At 29.9% G+C, this 18178-nt stretch overlaps 1 protein-coding gene across 1 annotated transcript in view; it reads right to left on the bottom strand.

Moving 5' to 3' along the window:
- LOC115889522 overlaps positions 1–18178 on the bottom strand; it is a 47843-nt gene that overhangs the window by 3341 nt on the left and 26324 nt on the right. Inside the window, exons 2-3 of the mRNA XM_030909545.1 lie at positions 13824–13969; positions 3625–3876 (exon numbers count right to left, since the gene is read on the bottom strand). Of these exons, the coding sequence (XP_030765405.1) occupies positions 3625–3876; positions 13824–13928 (357 nt within the window). The 5' untranslated portion in view covers positions 13929–13969. The remainder of the gene's footprint in view (positions 1–3624; positions 3877–13823; positions 13970–18178) is intronic.

Genomic DNA, 18178 nt, shown 5'->3' on the forward strand with positions numbered 1-18178 from the left:
ACATATGATATGTCAACATTTGACATTCTCGCTTTAAAAAAATCGTATTTTAAATTTCAATCTAGAGTGCCTTGGCTTTGTTAACAACACTATAATTTTTAATCAAGGAGCCGTGGAAAAATAGATTTGATCGTCTAATGTTTATCGAGTCTTGTCCCTGGCCGGTTGAAAGATGAACATCGTATTTTTAATAATATCTCGATTTTTTCAAATGGAACGAGGGTGGCTCATTAGCATATTTGGAAAAAGCATTTATTTACGAATAATTTAATACCACACACTTGGCTCATTTCGAGTCAAAATGTCGTTATGGACCGCATGTTACAGTTTTGAATAAACCATATGCGAAAATGTCAAAAGTTGAAATGCCATTCGTCATTCTATTCGGAGTATAATTTTCTTTTGAATAAAGTAAAAAAAAATAGTGAGGGTGTCATTTAAAAATCAAAAGTTGTAGTAATTTCCGGTGAAACAGGAAGTAACCGAAAACAATTGAATACGTCAGTCAATCCTAATTTATGTCATATACTAACATGCCAAATCTCGTTTTTTTATCTGAAAAAATAAAAAAGTTATAAGAGTGAGCCACTTTTGAGACGCACGCGGTATATTTATTTTCTATAAACATTTATTATTATATTAATAAAATTCGAATTTTATGCGGTTGAAGTTGCGGGAAAAACACAATCAAAAATATATCCACAGTTTGTCTGGTGTTTATTAATAATTAAAGTAAGACTAAAGTAAAAATTCTCTTTTTACGCATTTGGGTCTATTGACTGTAAAGAATTTGCGTAAAATAGTTGCTTCGCAAAATATTTTCGAGTCAAATTGTCCCGAATTTCAAAAAAGTGGCGGCCCAAATGGTCTAAAATCTGGTAACCCTAATTTTAGACATTAACCCCTTAATGCAACCAGTTTTAGTCTTAATTTTCGTCTTAAAATTTGAAAACCAATAAAATAGAGTTAAAAATAAAGTAGAATTAAGTAGATAAATAAAATGAAATTATTTCATTTTATTTATCTAATTAAAATTAATTTGCAATATGGAATTAATTTTTATAATAATATCGCTACGTTAAAAATGTTGTACTATTGACCTATTCAGTATGCAGTTTCATTAAATCTTTAAACATTATTACACGAAGTGTAATAGTGGATCGTCAAATAAATTACGTCTCTCTACAGTTACTTTTTACAATATTAATAGGGGCAAGAATTTACATCAGCACGAAACTTATTTTACATTTATTTTACGATGCGTTTAAATGGGTGAACTGTAATTAACCATTATGCGAAATACGGTGTTTTACAATTATTATTAAATTATTATTTTATAATGAAGTGATGAATTGCAGAACGATTTAAAGACTAAGCTTTAATTACTGCTTATAAATCTCAAAAAAAATAATTCCCTAACTTCTAATTAGTTAGTGTATCCCCTTAAAGCCCCGTCTACACATAAGTTTTACGTGTCAGGTAAGACGGACGAGAACTGCTCAAGACGGTCATCCGTCTTAACCCCGTCTACAGTCTACACTGTTCTACGCATAACGTTTTATCTTTAAGTGTCAAGTAAGACTGATTAACAACAACTAGTGTATACACTGCAAGTTTTACCTGTGGATTTATCAATTATCGCATTGCGCTCACTGCGTTCAGAGAAGTTGAAAGATAAGTATAAAAAAACATGGAATTTTACTACAAAATTGTATTTGTGTAAAATACAATTTTGTAGTAAATATCATAAATAGTATAAAAAATACCGACAGTTTCATTGAAAAATGAACAGTTGTACAGGGTGAGTCAACGATAGAGTAAAGTCCATTTTCTCATTTTTTTTTCGAGGTTTACAAAAAAATGTTAAATGAAAAAGTTATAGGGAAGGTTAAGATAGACATTTTAAAATTATTATAGTGTATACAAGGTGCTGCAAAAAAGTGTGGCGGATATAACATATGTTTTTTTAAATGCAACACCCTATTTTTTATTTTATTTTGGGATTCTGCGTAAAATTCCATAACTTTTTTTTATACCGGGTGTGTCTCAAAAGTGGCTCACCCTTATAACTTTTTTATTTTTTGAGATAAAAAAACGAGATTTGGTATGTTAGGTATGACATAAATCAGGATTGATTAACGTATTCAATTGTTTTAGGTCACGTCCTGTTGCACTGGAAATGACTACAACTTTTGATTTTTAAATGAAATCTCCGGTATTTTTTTGCTTTGTTCGATAGGCAATGACACTCTGAATAGAATGACATCACATGTCAACTTTTGACATTTTCGCATATTGTTTATTTGAAATTGTAACATGCTGTTTATAACGACAATTTGACTCGAAATACCATGTGTGTGGTACCAAATTATTCGTAAAAAATGCTTTTTGCCAAATATGCTAATGAGCCACCCTTGTTCCGTTTGAAAAAATTGAGATATAATTAAAAATCGATTTGGGCATCTTTTGACCGGACAGGACAAGACACGAAAAACGTTAAACGGTCAAATTTATTTTTCCAAGGCTCCTTGATTAAAAATTAAGGTTTTTAATACAGCCATGGCACTCTAGATTGAATTTTAAAATACGATTTATTTTTAAGCGAAAATATCAAAAGTTGACATAGGTATGATATGTCGTTCTATTCAGAATGTCATTTTCTATCGAATTAAGTAAAAGTATACCGAGGGTGCCATTTAAAAATCCAAAGTTGTAGTCATTTCTAGTGAAACAGGAAGTTACCATAAACAATTGAATACGTCTATCAATCCTAACTTATGTCATACTAACATCCCAAATCTCGTCTTTTCATCTAAAAAAATAAAAAAAATTATAGGTGTGAGCCACTTTTGAGACGCACCCGGTATGGTTTTACATATAAAATTTCAGCGATCTTCATTCCATAGCCATCTCTGTCGCCGTTTTTTTTTCGATCATATCGCAGTATTGTTTGGTAATAAAGATGGCTGTGTTAAAAACAGTAATTTTTAATCAAGGAGTCTTGGAAAAAATATAGTTTACCGTCTAATGTTTTTCCTCTCTTGTTCTAGCAGGTTAAATCGTATTTTTAATAATTATTATTCAATTTTTTCAAATGGAACGAGGGTGGCTCAATAGCATATTTTAAAAAATATTTTTTTTTACGAGTATTTTCGTACCATACACTTGGTATTTCAAGTCAAATTGTCGTTACATGGCCATGGCACTCTAAATTAATATTTAAAATGCTATTTTCTTAATTGAAAATGTCAAAAGTTGACATATTCAGAATTGACATTTTCTATCAAATGAAATAAAAAAAATATCTACAGTATCACTGAAAAATCAAAAGTTCTAATCATTTCCTGTGAAACAGGATGTAATCGAAAACATACCAAATTTGTTTTTTTATCTGAAAAATAAAAAAGTTTTAGGGTGGCTCACCCCATTTGAGAAACGCCCGTTATAGGTAAGTACAAAGAAGGTGTAGTTACAGTGTAATTTGTTTTTTTTAAATGAGAGAACATTTGAATTCAATAAAAAAATCGAGTTAAATATCTTCGAGTATCATAAACTTGGATGTAGATGGATTATTCATACAAAAATAATATGGTAACATCATATTGAATTGGAAAATTCACTCACCGGTCTATAAGCCATAATAGCCTGGTGCAATTTTTCTACATCGATAGGCGACGTTCCAGGCGCAAAAGCTGCATTAGGGCTTGCAGGAAGTCCGTTGCTAGCGTCGTTCTGGTGCGGTTCTTCTGTGGTTGATGATGGCGGAGGTGCCGGGGTAGTAACAGGAAGTTCGTAGGACGCGCATTTTGCGCAGGCTACTTTCATTTCCTGTCGGATTTGGCGAACTACGTCTGGCCCAAAGCAACTTTCGTATATCTGAAACGCATTTGGATGGTTAAAATGACCCAGTAACATAATATACAGGGTGACTAAGTGTTCTCAAATCAGCTATACAGGGTGACGCCTCTCATACGCCGCGGAGGCTCCAAGGAGAACGACACTTTGTATTGAAATTAAATTTTGTGAGCATATATAGGTTAATTCAGAGCACTTTTTAAAAATATAGTTCTACAGGGTGTCCCCAAAAAAGCTACATATCAAAGTTGTGTTTTTTGTAATGGAACACCCTATATAATAATTGATTTTTGGATTCTGGGAGAAATATAATGGTAAAGTTTACAAGAGAAATATATAACTAAAAAGTAAGGTTTTTGACATATTTAACATTTTCTTACAATAAAAGCTACCTAAATTGGAATTTACCCGGTATAGCCTAATATGTAGTTAAATTAACTATTGTACTTTAAATCAAATTAAAACTTCCACATCCAAAGAGTTATACAGGGTCAGATATAATTAATATTGAACATGGGTCACCTTTAAAAGCAAGTTACTCTCTTATTTTAAATAGAACACCCAGTATATTATTCCTACATTTAATGGAGAATTCATATCTCTTCAAAATACTATTAAGATTGCCTACCCCTCAAACAAACATTTTCCTAGATATTTTCATTTACATGATTTGATTTGATTAGATCTTTATTATTTGATAAAATCTAGGTGGCTGTGATACGTCTGACGTTACTTCAACATATCTGTCTAAACAGTGGCGTAACTATCGACGTGCCGTGTGTGAAAAGCACACGGGCCCGGGCCCTCGGGGCCCGAGCCGCATTTCTATATCTATCACGTGCTATCGCGAATCAAGCAGAATCGGGCAATCCTGAACTAAGTTCTTATCTATCACATGTCTTCTTAACTACTTAACTAGCACACGCTATCGCGAAAATAACTTATTACTTTACACTTGTTCTTGTGCAATTTTGTAGCTGTGTTTTCCTTTTTATTTTGCAAAATAAAAATAAATGGAAATATGTGATCTTTCATTAGAGCATTAAATTTGACAAAAAGGAAATTTGCTGTATTGTCACTGGATTTCTGTACCATCGAATAGAAATAGAACTAAGCTAGCTGTAGCATCAAAAAGAGCATGAAAAATTATACTGGCCAAACTAGTTAACTCAAAATCACAAAAACTCTAGTTACCTAATGGTTGTATTAAGAGGACGATAAGGCAGCTGAGTTACGAGAGGTGCCCGAAACTGCCACTTTTTTAAAATCACCCTGTAGCTCAGTAACTAAGAGGGCCATGATGAATCCTATTAGAGCATCTCTCATTTTGTCAAAAAGTAGCCGACTATTGTGAAAGCCTATTTATAAGGGCAACAAAACACATGAAAATGGGATACCCGGTAGGTTGTTGAAGGTATTCGATTCGTAAAAAAAATATCTTATTATCGCACCCTGCATACGAAGGGCATAAAAAAATTGTTATAGCATTTAAATTCAATTTGTTCTTGCTTCAAATAATATCGCGATTACCTGTGCTGGTTATGAAGGCGCGTTCGGCATACCATGTGATAAATAAGAATTGCATTCGGGCTCGCTCGATTCGCGATAGCATGTTCGGCTACAGACCACAGTCTATCAATAAGTCCAAACTTCACGTATTACGATTTTATGAAGAACATACGGCTGAAAGATCTGTTTCCAAACGAAAGTTTGTCAAAAATTATTTAAGAAATACTATATGGGTTATCAGCTTTGGCAATTATTTCAATAGAAATTGAAGTTGCTCCTACAATAGACATTGGTAATATTGTGTCAACTTTCGCTCATGCTAAAGCAAGGAAAAAAGAATTTTAACATGTTCATGTTCCTATTTACATTGTTTATTTTAATTTAGTTAGTTTTGTTGTTGTTTTTTTTTTGTTTTTATTTATTTTTTTTATTTATTTGATATTTTATATGTTTTGGGTTATATATTCTGTGTTGCAGTAATAAATAATACCATATAAAAATTAATTTGATAATGTTATTTCTAACCTAAAATACTATATACAGCACTTCCGGATATACCATGGACAGTTTTATAAATTTTGATGTCAACAATCTATAACTAACATTAACCATTATTGAGAAAAAAATAACATTTAAGCTTTTTGGAAGAAAAAAAACTAGCTGTCAAAAAATTTGTATAACCTAAACATCAAATTTAGTGATTACCGCAGCTACAGTGACATAAAGGGAATACATATGGCTATTTATTTCAAAAAATATATTTTTTTTTTCATAAAATTTTTCAAATGTTATATAATATTGGCGGTAGCTGTACTGAACTAGAACTGGGCGACTCAAAATTATCATAAACAATATATTTTTAATGGAAACCCGCCATTTTTTACGTTTAACGTCATAGGCTACTATCTAAAATCAAGAAAAATCTTAAATAGCTTATACACATAAACCAAAAGAAGCAAAAAGACTCAAAGTCGCTTCTTTTGGATTTATAAACCAGGTCTCTTTGGGAATAATGGACGCCTTTTTTAAATTTAACTTAAAAACGATTTTTTTAGGTATGACATTGTAACCAAAAAGTAACGAATTAAAAAATCTTTTCATTAGTGAAATAAAAAAGTAGGTTTCCATTTGAAAAAAAAAATTATTTGTGTTAATTTTTTAATCGCTCAATTCCATGACAGCTACGACCAATATTATGAAAACATTAGTAAAATTGACTTTTTGAAGTAGATACCCACATGCACATGTATTCTCTTTATGTCCCACTGGTTGTGGTAGTCACTAGATCGTTTTTAGACAGGCAGTTTTTTCCTCCAAAAATTTTAAATATTCTTTTTCTCAAAACGGTTAATGTTAGGTATAGTGTGTTTGATATCCAAATTCATAAAATTTTACAGAGAATTTAAGTATGAATTTGCGACTATGTAATTTGAAGAAAGCTTTAAATGTGTGAAAAATGAAATCTAAAAATGGTCATATTCGAATAACCACTCGGTATACATTTTGATAATATGACATTTTTTATTATAACGTTAAGTTTAGGAAAAAAATATACAGCATTCGACTTAAAAACTCGACTTTATGAACTTACGAAAAATAACACAACATTAATGTAAAAATATGAAATATATTTGAATCACCATGTATTTTCTAATTTAAGATTTAAAAAAATCAAATAAGAAACCTGATATAGAGCTTTTTTAGACAACTGGGTCACCCTGTATTATAGCCATTAATGATGTAAAACACTGTTGGCTTGGTTTACTATGTTACCAACCCTGATAATGAAACGTTGATATGCAAGTATGTACGTACATATGTATGTATGTAGGTACCATACGTTTATTGGTACTATTTATTTGCATTGAAAACCGGTTTGGTGACACAGAAACTCGTAATTTGGAGCAGGTTTTTGTCATTTTTGAGATTATGTAGAACATGATGGTATTATGTAGATATTTATGTAGAAATTATTCTCTTACACAAAGAAAGAGTTGAGGAAATTTATTCAAAATCCCAGCAAAATCAAATAAAAATTGAGATAAAAATAAAGATTAGCTATTTTTCTTTTGACATTTATTTGTTATTGCATAGATATACATTCTCCAACAATATTGAACATATACACGTATGGACTTTTTGTTTTAGATTTCTCAGAATTTATTTTTCTTGGTAAGAGCCTGCAACTTGTCAAAGATCAAATATTCCATAGTCTGTCTAACTAGAGGATCCCTGACAGTGACAGTTGGTTTTTGTGTCATTTTGGGATGTCGTTTGTCGAAATCTTCCCTGATTTGTTGGACAGACTATAGGCAATATTCAAGTATTTTACTTTCTATACGGGGAAGCTCCAAAATGATGAATTCCCTCAAAAGTAAAGTTGTTTAATTTTTCAAAATTTGTAAAAAAGTTTCTTAAAAAAGTTGTTTAGAATGAAAAGTAAATACCATATTCAAAGTTACGCTGCATATAATTTTTTAAAGCTTTTAAATTTTTATTTTTTACAACTCTGCATTTCATTAATATCGACATATTTACTTAAATATAACACATTATGTTAATTAATAACATGTAATACAAAATTAATTTAAATGATTAACGGAGTAACAAATTAAATTATTAATTATTAATGGAGCTGAACTAACGTGTAAAATGAATTTTTGTGTCCATTGTAGATAAATGCAACCATTTAAAAATTAATATAAAATATTTTAATTATGACCAAAATAACATGGAGTTTTTTACTAAAAATATCGTACTCGTACATTTAAAATCACAGAACCACATACCTACAAATATTAAAAAACACTTACTAGAAAGGAATAGATGTGTCTAATGTGTCTAATTCTATGACTATTCGATTTATTTTAGTATTATATTTTGAATTAAAAACGAATCGTGTTGTTTCAATTTTTCATATTCAAATTATTTTTTAATAAATAACCTTTTATGAAAATGGTTGCCTTTATCTCCAATGGACACAAAACATTCAATTATTTCAGCTCTATAATTATACAGGGTTGTTCACCACATACGACACGGAGTATTGTAGCTAAACGATGAGATTTTTACAAATTGTAAGTTTGGGGTTCGTTGAAGGACTATTAGAGCTACAATTTAAAAATATTTTTACAAGATACAGAGTGTCCTTAAATAAAAATAATAAAGTTGAATTTTTTTTAATAGAACACCCCTGTATATTATTACATTTTAGTTTCTACGATTAAAATAAAGGTAAATTTGATTAAGGTTTATTATACTTAAACCTTACCGTTTTTGAAATATTTTCAATTTTGTGAAATTGCAGTAAAAATTTTAAAGCTTCATTTCTCCAAGGGTATCAATGTTTTTAATACTAAATATTTAATCAAGTATATTTATTGATCAGTTATTGTGTTGCAATAATAAAAATAATACTACCTTATACAGAGTGTCTAAAAATTTATTTTAAATAATTATTAGCTTCAAACGGCAATAAGTTCTTTAATTTAAATAGAATGCCCTGTATATTTTAAGAGAATCAGATGCACAATTAAATTGTCTATCAAATTGTATTATACTATTTTTTCCTATCCCTTCAAGTTTTCGTATAAAATGCATTTTCTTATAATTTAGACCTCATTTATCAATATATCAATGGAATATTGACATTTTAGATTGTTTTTAAAGCAACAAATGTACAAAATGTACAGACTAGTAATATTATCGTTTTTAGCAAAACGATAATATTACTAGCCCATTTGTATGCAAAAAGAAAACTATTTAAATCTTTATAAAAGAGTATACCATTAATTAAATATAACACCATTATTTGCGCCCATATACTAATTAATTACATACTTAATTGTGTTCGTTATTAAATTATTATAAATAAATGTGGATTTGAGTCAGAAATCAATATAATAATAAGTTATCAAATTAAAGTCTCTGTAGTTATAAATAAGCATTTATTAAAAAATGAAATATCATTTTTAAGGTGTTACTTTTTATCACACTGTCTAATGCCCATACAAAATTCAGTTTTTTAGTATTTGGAGCAATTATTATTAATCAACGCAAACAGTCAGTTAATGTAGTTTGAATACTGAAATCATATTAATTGGTCCTCTTTAACAAATATTTAAACAGTTTTTTTTTATTTTTTAATAAAATAAACAAATTATATCGACAATATTAGTATCTGTACTCTTTAAAAATGTGGTACATCTTTAAAAATAATCTAAAATGTCAATAGTCCATGGGTATATTGATAAATAAGTTCTAAATTACAAGAAAATGTATTTTCCACAGAAACTTAAAGAGATAGGTAAAAAATGGTATAATATAATTTGATAGACAATTAAATTGTGCATCTGATTCTCGTAAAATATACAGGGTGTTCCATTTAAATAAAACAAGTTATTGCCGTTTGAAGCTAATAATTATTTAAAATAAATTTTTAGACACTCTGTATAAGGTAGTATTATTTTTATAATTGCAACACAATAACTGATCAGTAAATAAACTTCAGTAAATATTTAGTTTTAAAAACTTTGATACCCTTGGAGAAATGAAGCCTTAAAATTTTTACAGCAATTTCACAAAATTGAAAATATTTCAAAAACGGTAAGTTTTAAGTATAATAAATCTTATCAAATTTACCTTTATTTTAATCGTAGAAACTAAAAATGTAATAATATACAGGGTGTTCCATTTAAAAAAATACAACTTTGATATTTTTTACTTATTTGGGACACTCTGTATCTTGTAAAATTATTTTTAAATTGTACCTCTAATAGTCCTTCATCGAACCCAAAACTTACAATTTGTAAAAATCTCATCGTTTAGCTACAATACTCCGTGTCGTATGTGGTGAACAACCCTGTATATACAGGGTGGTCAGAACTGTATTCCGGAAACTTCGGCAACATATTCTGCAGATAAAAATAATTTAAAAAGTTCTTATAAATGTATGTCCTAAAATGCTTAGTTTCGGAGATACAGGGTGTAGAAGTTTCATTTTTATTTCGATTTTTTCCAAATAATTTCCGAAGTAACGTCAATATTTGCATAAAAATTGGTGTCTGGAAGTTTTTTGACATGAGAAATTTGATTTCAATGTGAATATGGCTCCTACTTGTAGAGGGCGCCATCTATGTATTTTTAACTGGTTTGAAGAGTAATAACTTTTCGTGCGTATCTGTATAAAACTATGTAGTAAAAAATATACATTTACGATGTTTTTTACGTAAAAAAGGTCTCTTGGTAAAAATCGCTACGAGTAGTGGTTCTCGAGATATTTGGAATCGAAATTACCAATACCTGTCATCATTATTGACATAAATTAAACATGTTGACTAATTAGTTATTAGACTAAAATCATAAATTTGGAATGTTTTTGTGCTGTATTGACTATTTCCTTGTAAATATCTTGAGAACGGTTGCTCGTAGCGACTTTTACCAAGAGACCTTTTTTACGTAAAAAACATCGCAAATGTATATTTTTTTACTCAGTAGCTTTATACAGGTACGGACAAAAAGTTACTACTCTTCAGAACAGTTAAAACACATGTAGGTGGCGCCCTCTACAAATAGTTTAATTTTGACATTAAAATCATTTTTCGTGTCAAAAAACTCCCAGACACCAATTTTCATCCAAATATTGACGTTACTTCAGAAATTATTTGGAAAAAATCGAAATAAAAATGAAACTTCTACACCCTGTATCTCCGAAACTAAGCATTTTAGGATATACATTTATATAAACTTTTTTACTTATTTTTATCAGTAAAATATGGTGCCGAAGTTTCCGGAATACAGTTCGGACCACCCTGTATATTAATTATATAGGTATATGTTGTGTTCAAGAATGATCAATAGTAATAAAATACAGGGTTGTACGAAAACTAAGAAATAGGTATGAATGTCACTGTCTTTAAAAAATCATATTATTATTGTCTGCTGGGTAGTTATTCTAGCAGATATGGTTTTAAGTCCAAATGTTGATCTCTACCATGATCAATTAAAGCAGCAATAGCCGATACTTCAGAACTTAAAACCACTTAAAACCATCTCTACTAGAGTAAACGTCAATAAACAATAATAATATGACTTTTCGTTTTCAATGACAGTGACAAACCAAAATCGACCCACTAGAACAAAATATACAAAACTTTAAAATATATCAACATTTTAAGGTGCCCGTTTTTCGTACCGGTGCACAGTAGGCAATACGTCCAAACCAAGTTGCAAAAAAAAACATCCACAGTTAGCATTTATGGCAATAACATTAGATTGGAAACATATTAGTTAAGTGGAAACCACATAAAACTAACAAAAAAACATATTCGGAGTCTCTTTCGAGGGGCTGTAAAACGAACTTTGTGCAAAACCTACTTTTTCAGATAATGTGTGTCCAATAACTGCCTTTTTTCTACAATTTTTTAAATAGTAGGGGCGTTGCATTCAAGTGACACAGTATTATAACAATTGAATCGGACGACCTTAGCTTACTGTAAATAATTATTGTAAAATTGTCATAACGTGTTTTACGTAGATTCCCGGTTGCGGTAAATTTAATGTGAAGGTAAGTAAAAAAGTATGTTTTATTTTGATTTTTTGGATAAAAACTAGGTGAAGGTCAAAGTAGAACATAATCATTTAAGGTTTTTTTGATAGTGGCATATATTCTATCTTAGAAAAGTTTAGAAAAAAAAAGTCTTAGAAAAGTTAAGTCAAAAAAATCATTATTCAAAAAAACATTAAATTTATTGGAAGCGTAAGCCTCCATGCGTATATGTATAGTAACATCCTTTATGTGGATACTTCTCATAAATTAATTGTTATAGTAGCTAGAGCTAGAGAAGAACTTGAAATATAAAGTTACGTAACTTTTCTCAAGCTTTCCGAAGAGGTATGTCATAAATGTCAAATGACATTTTTTGACAAATTGACAAATTTTGACAGTACCTAATTTTTTAAATTAAATGAAATGGATTTTTCTTTTAGATTTAAAAATGTGCACTTTGTGACCATTGCTTCCAGCTGTTATAAAACAAAATATCAGTAAATAGTACGTGGTAAAATAAAATTTAGATATTTTTAGGTAAGTTCTGTTAAGTTCTGTTATTTTCTAAATCGTTATTGTTTAATTCTCGGGATATTGTTACTTATTTAAAATATAATAATAAAATATTGTTCACATGTTGTCTGGTATTATTAGAGACCCAACTTATTCAAATGACAAACAATTTTGAATAAAAGTTCGATTGGATTAGTATACTAGGGTTTTCTTTTATACATTGACACCCCCTTTATCTTTTTTATTTGACGTTTCCGAAAACTGTCTCAAATGAAAGTGGTTTTGAATAAATTTGCCAAAAAAGTCTATTTCGCATATACAAAGTGCTTCAAAAAGTCTGGGCGTGGTTCAACTATCTTATTTCAAATTAGGTATAGGCTATGCTACAAAAAAGTATTTTTAGGAGAAAATAAAAATCAAATAAAAAATTGGGTACTAATTAGAAATAAGAAAGTTGGGCCACACACAGGATTGTATATGCACAGTATATGCAAACCTGTATATGCAAAGGAGACTGTTTTGAAAAATGTATTCGAGGCCATTAAACTTTTATTCAAGACACTTTTTTCGAAAACGTCGAATAAAAAAAATTACAGAAGATGTCAATATATAAAACAAACCCTGTATATGGCGGAGGAGTAATAATTGCTCAATATTTGTCTGTTTCATCTTGGCTCTGCCAAAAATCGTAAAATTTAGTGAAATGTAAAATTTTCTTACCGCATTTTGGTAGCTATATTAGTCAACAGATGATTTTTCCATTTTATGAATCCCCTCCACCACCCCCAACCACTCTCAAGTCAGCCAAAACTAACAGGGTTCACGGCCTACTGGCATAGAATGTTTTTACCAAATTTGAATAAAATCGTACAAAAAAAGAATTTTTGCAACATACTTCTGGATTTTTGCCCACTGTGCGGTGGTGAGTGTATAATTTTATAACAACTGGATCTTTTGTTAATAGCGTTAATATTCAACTTTAGAATATACAGGGTGAATCTTAAATAAATGCAAATATTTTTAGTGGTGGTATATTTTGACCCCAGGAATCTGGAATACGTCTATGAGTTTTTTTTGTGAAAAAAAAAATAATATGACATAAGTAGATTAAATTTATAGAAACAAAAAACCAAAAAAAAATTCACTAATTCTCAAAATTTAAGCAAAATATATTTTTTCTTTAATTTTCTAAGTAAAATAATTCTGCTGTTTTGGAGTTTTTTGGAAAAAAATTGGAAAACGCCAAAAAGAAAATATGTATATTTTTTATCGAGATATACCACTTTGAAAATATTAGCACCACTTATTTAAGACTTTTGTATAATATAAAGAATATAAAATGCTTGTGATTGTAATAAATATTAAATAAAAAAAGTCAAATAATTTTAGTGTAACTTACCTTCATCATTGCATATTTCTTTATGAACCTATCTTCAGTGTTACCAAAACCAGACACTATTGTTACGTACACTAAAAACATGAGAAATGGCAAGAAAATCTTCATATTGACGTTCTTCAGGATGGATCTGGTGGTGTAAATCTAATCTGTAATTAATAAAAACAATCCTTTATTAACAATCGTATTAATACCTCAGGTTTGTTAATGAAACTCGTTTGTTTGTAAATAATCTAATAAGGGAGGCGGTCAATTCGTATAAGTTCATTTTTGCACGAGTATAATTAATTGACGAATAAATGTGATATAATACTATACCGGGTGCGTCTCAAAAGTGGCTTACCCCTATAACTTTTTTATTTTTTTAGATAAAAAAACGAGATTTGGTACGTTCGTATGTGACATAAATTAGGATTGATAGATGTATTCAATTATTTTCGGCCACTTCCTGTTTCACCGGAAATGACTACAACGTTTGATTTTTAAATGGCACCCTCGGTATATTTTTACTTTATTTGATAGAAAATTACTCTCTGAATATAATGACATATCATATGTCAACTTTTGACATTCTCGCTGAAAGCAGGCTATGTTAGAAGCATTTTTGTACAAATAATTTGGTACCAGACACTTGGTATATTTCGAGTCAAATTGTCGTAATAAATCGCATGTTGCAATATCAAATAAACCATATTCGAAAATGTCAAAATTGACATATGATATGTCATTCTATTCAAAGGGTCATTTTCTATCGAATAAAGTAACAAAATACCGAGGGTGCCATTTAAAAATCAAAAGTTATAGTTATTTCCGGTAACACAGGAAGTGAACGAAAACAATTGAATACTTCAATCAATCGTAATTTATATCAAATACTCACATACCAAATCTCGCTTTTTTTGTCTGAAAAAATAAAAAAGTTATAGGGGTGAGCCACTTTTGAGACGCACCCGGTATGATTAATAAAAATGGCGCCAGAGTTAATCTTCATCATCGATTTTCTTTGGAAAAAAGACATTATTTACGGATAATATGGCACCTAAGTATTTCGAAATAATTGAATACGTCGATCAACCCTGATTAAATTTATGTCATATACTAACATACCGAATCTCGTTTTTTTGTCTGAAAATATAGAAAAGTTTTAGGGGTGAACCACTTTGGAAAAACACCCGGTAGGTATATATATACAACATACTTATCTTTATTATACATACAACATCTTTATTAAAAATTAACATCTTATATAGTTATTAAAAAATATTCTACAAACTTAGTGGAATTGACATAAGTCTTAAAAATTGTATCTAAACATTTTAATCCGAAAAATTAATCCATTCATTAACGAAATGTTTATATTGAAACAAAATGTTATTATTATTCTAACCTACTCAATCAATGAAATATTTTACATTCAGAAACGTTTTTCGTTGTGAATGGAATCGATTAATGGGACGGTGCTCCAGAAACCTTGACAATGAAGCGCATTTGTTGGGGTTATTAAAACTGTAAACAGCTTATGAATTACGATCGACATTAATTGTTTTGTTATGGAAATGCAAATCTAAGTTCTAGGTTAATCCTAAAGTAATTAGTATATTTTTAATAGAGGGAATTTCTTCCAAGGAACCAGATCGATTGATTTTATATAAAACTAGCGTGTACCCGCGACTTCGTTCGAGTCGAATTAATCATTTGTAATGGTGATGATAAAGAAAAATTATGCGTGTCCAAGCGCTTTCACGAAAGACTAACCGTTTTTTAAATAACAAATATTGTAATATTTGAGGGGCGTTTTCACCCTCTTGGAAACCCTTCCTTATCGAACTTCTACACTCCACAGTCAATCCGTTTGCCAAAAATTAGCTTCAAACGTCAAGCAATTTAAGCAGAATCGTGATTACACAATGGTCATATTTTATAAAACACTCTGTATAAATTTTTAAAAAATCTTAAAATATGTAAAACAACAAAATAAAATATACGTGTTTAAGAGCTTTTCCGGTTTAAAACTCACCGGTTTTTAAATAAAAAATATTCTAATATTTGAGGGGTGATTTCACCCCCTTAGAATTCGAGTTTCAGAAAATCTCTTCTTATCGAACCTCTACACCCTAAAGTCAATCCGTTTTTCAAAAATCAGCTTTTTACGTCAAGTGCTTTAAGCAGGATCGTGATTAATCAATGACCAGATTTTTCGAAACACCCTATATACATTTTTAAAAACGACCTCTACCTCATTTCGGCCTTCGAATGTCCTTGCCCTATTACATTTTCCTAACGCCGGCTAAACTATCGACGTGTTGACAGGCAGGTTATCGAACCCATGTTGGCTCGAGCATGTCGTTTTTTCGAAGATGGGTCCCATATAAACGCGGCCAGAAGTATTTTCAATACTAAAATATTGTAATATTTGAGGGGTAGTTTCACCTCCTTGGAACTGGAATTTCGAAAAATCCCTTCTTATCAAACCTCTACATCTACACCCTAGAATCAATTTGTATGCCAAAATTGTGCTTCTTACGTTGGGTGGTTTGAGCAGGATCGTGATTAATCAGTGAGTCACTTAAGGATTTTATATATTATATCTATACTAATATGGCTGTGTAGCTCCAATTTTCATTTTAATCTATTTTGTAAAATTCCAATAATACATTTCTTGGCTTTTTTTAAAGTAATTTTTCTATTTATTGCTTTCAAAAAATCTCAAATTATTGTCAAGTACAATATGTTCGAAAGAAAAAAACGGGGTCAGCGAAGGCAATGAAATGAATGTCGCTTAACTCTAAAAAGAAAAATTGTTGAAAAACATCAATTTCGAAAAACAAAAATATTTATAAAAATCAAAAAGGATAAAATATTGATATTCACACACTTGTATTTCGAGTCAAATTGTCGTTATGAATCGCATGTTACAATTTCAAATAAACCATATGCAAAAATGTCAAAATTTGACATATGATATACCTATATATGTATATGTCATTCTATTCAGAGTGTCATATTCTATGTGTTATTTAAAAATCAAAAGTTGTAGTCATTTCCGGTGAAATAAATAGTGACCAAAACCAATTGAATACGTCAATCACTCCTAATTTATGTCATATACTAACATACCAAATCTCGTTTTGTTATCTGGAAAAATAAAAAAGTTATAGAGGTGAGCCACTTTTGAGACGCACCCGGTATATACTATGATATAAAATATGTAGATATAGAGTTTTTAGTAGAATTAGTTTTGAAAAGAGCACTATTATAAAATAGATCCATTTAAAACAATAATATTTATGCGATTTCTTAATTTCGAAATGTCATTTTAACTGACAAAATATTTTGAAGAAAATTTCATTTTCCTGAATGTATTTCCTGAGAGTATTACGCCTTTCCTGTTCTCAGGTGATTTTCTTTTTCTATAGTTAATTGGAGTACTACGGCCGGATGGTATATAATGATCTAACGGAACCGAAATATATGATGGGAAAATTAGTAAACGCTAGCTACTTACATTAATCAATATTATGCGGTAAGCATTCGTAGTACGCCACTGTAAGTGGTTATCTTCGCTAAGAAGTACGTTTGAACATGAAATTTGCATTTCAGAGTAATACAAGTACGGCTTTTTTTTATGGGGAAATTGAAATTGAAAATGTACTTGCACATGTACCGACTATAATACCGATTTGTATTCTGTTGTATAATTGGATGTGTCTTATTAAAATAAAAGTCAAGTTAAACAAAGCTAAATACCGAGTGAAAAAGAAATTTTTGAGCAAAGCCACTGGTTTACATCTAATATACAGGGTGGCGCACCTCATTCGCTTCGGTTGATTATACGAAAACGGAAAGATGTAGAAACAAATTTTTTTATGCGTATATGTAGAGAGGCAATGTGCATAATTTAAAATTATTTTCAAATGTACAGGGTGTGTCAGAACTAAGATCCATACCAAAGTTATATTTTTTCTTATGGAACACATGGTATTTTATTTCATTTTTGGATTCTTGGTCATAAAGATCCATAAACTAATGTCGATTTTGAAAATACCTACTAAGTGTCACTAGATAATTGCCATTACAAAAACATTATTGCGTTACAGAAAGGTATATTTCCAAGTCACGGATGACCTTTTCTTTTTTCAAACAAGAAGAAGGCTTACTACCAGGCCTGTCACCAATAGTTGCCAAAACAGGCACTTAAAATATCACCTCATAAACCGACACCATCGTTACGATGTGTTAATGACAAATACCCCATTTATAATATGGAACAAAGAAGCAATCAGTCTATATCAGTTCTAATTAAACCTGAATAACGTATCACCAAGTAGGTATTAATTTCCACATAGAAGTACAAGAAC

Source organism: Sitophilus oryzae, unplaced genomic scaffold (genome assembly GCF_002938485.1).
Source record: "Sitophilus oryzae breed Bouriz unplaced genomic scaffold, Soryzae_2.0 scaffold_815_pilon_pilon, whole genome shotgun sequence".
NCBI lineage: Eukaryota > Metazoa > Arthropoda > Insecta > Coleoptera > Curculionidae > Sitophilus > Sitophilus oryzae.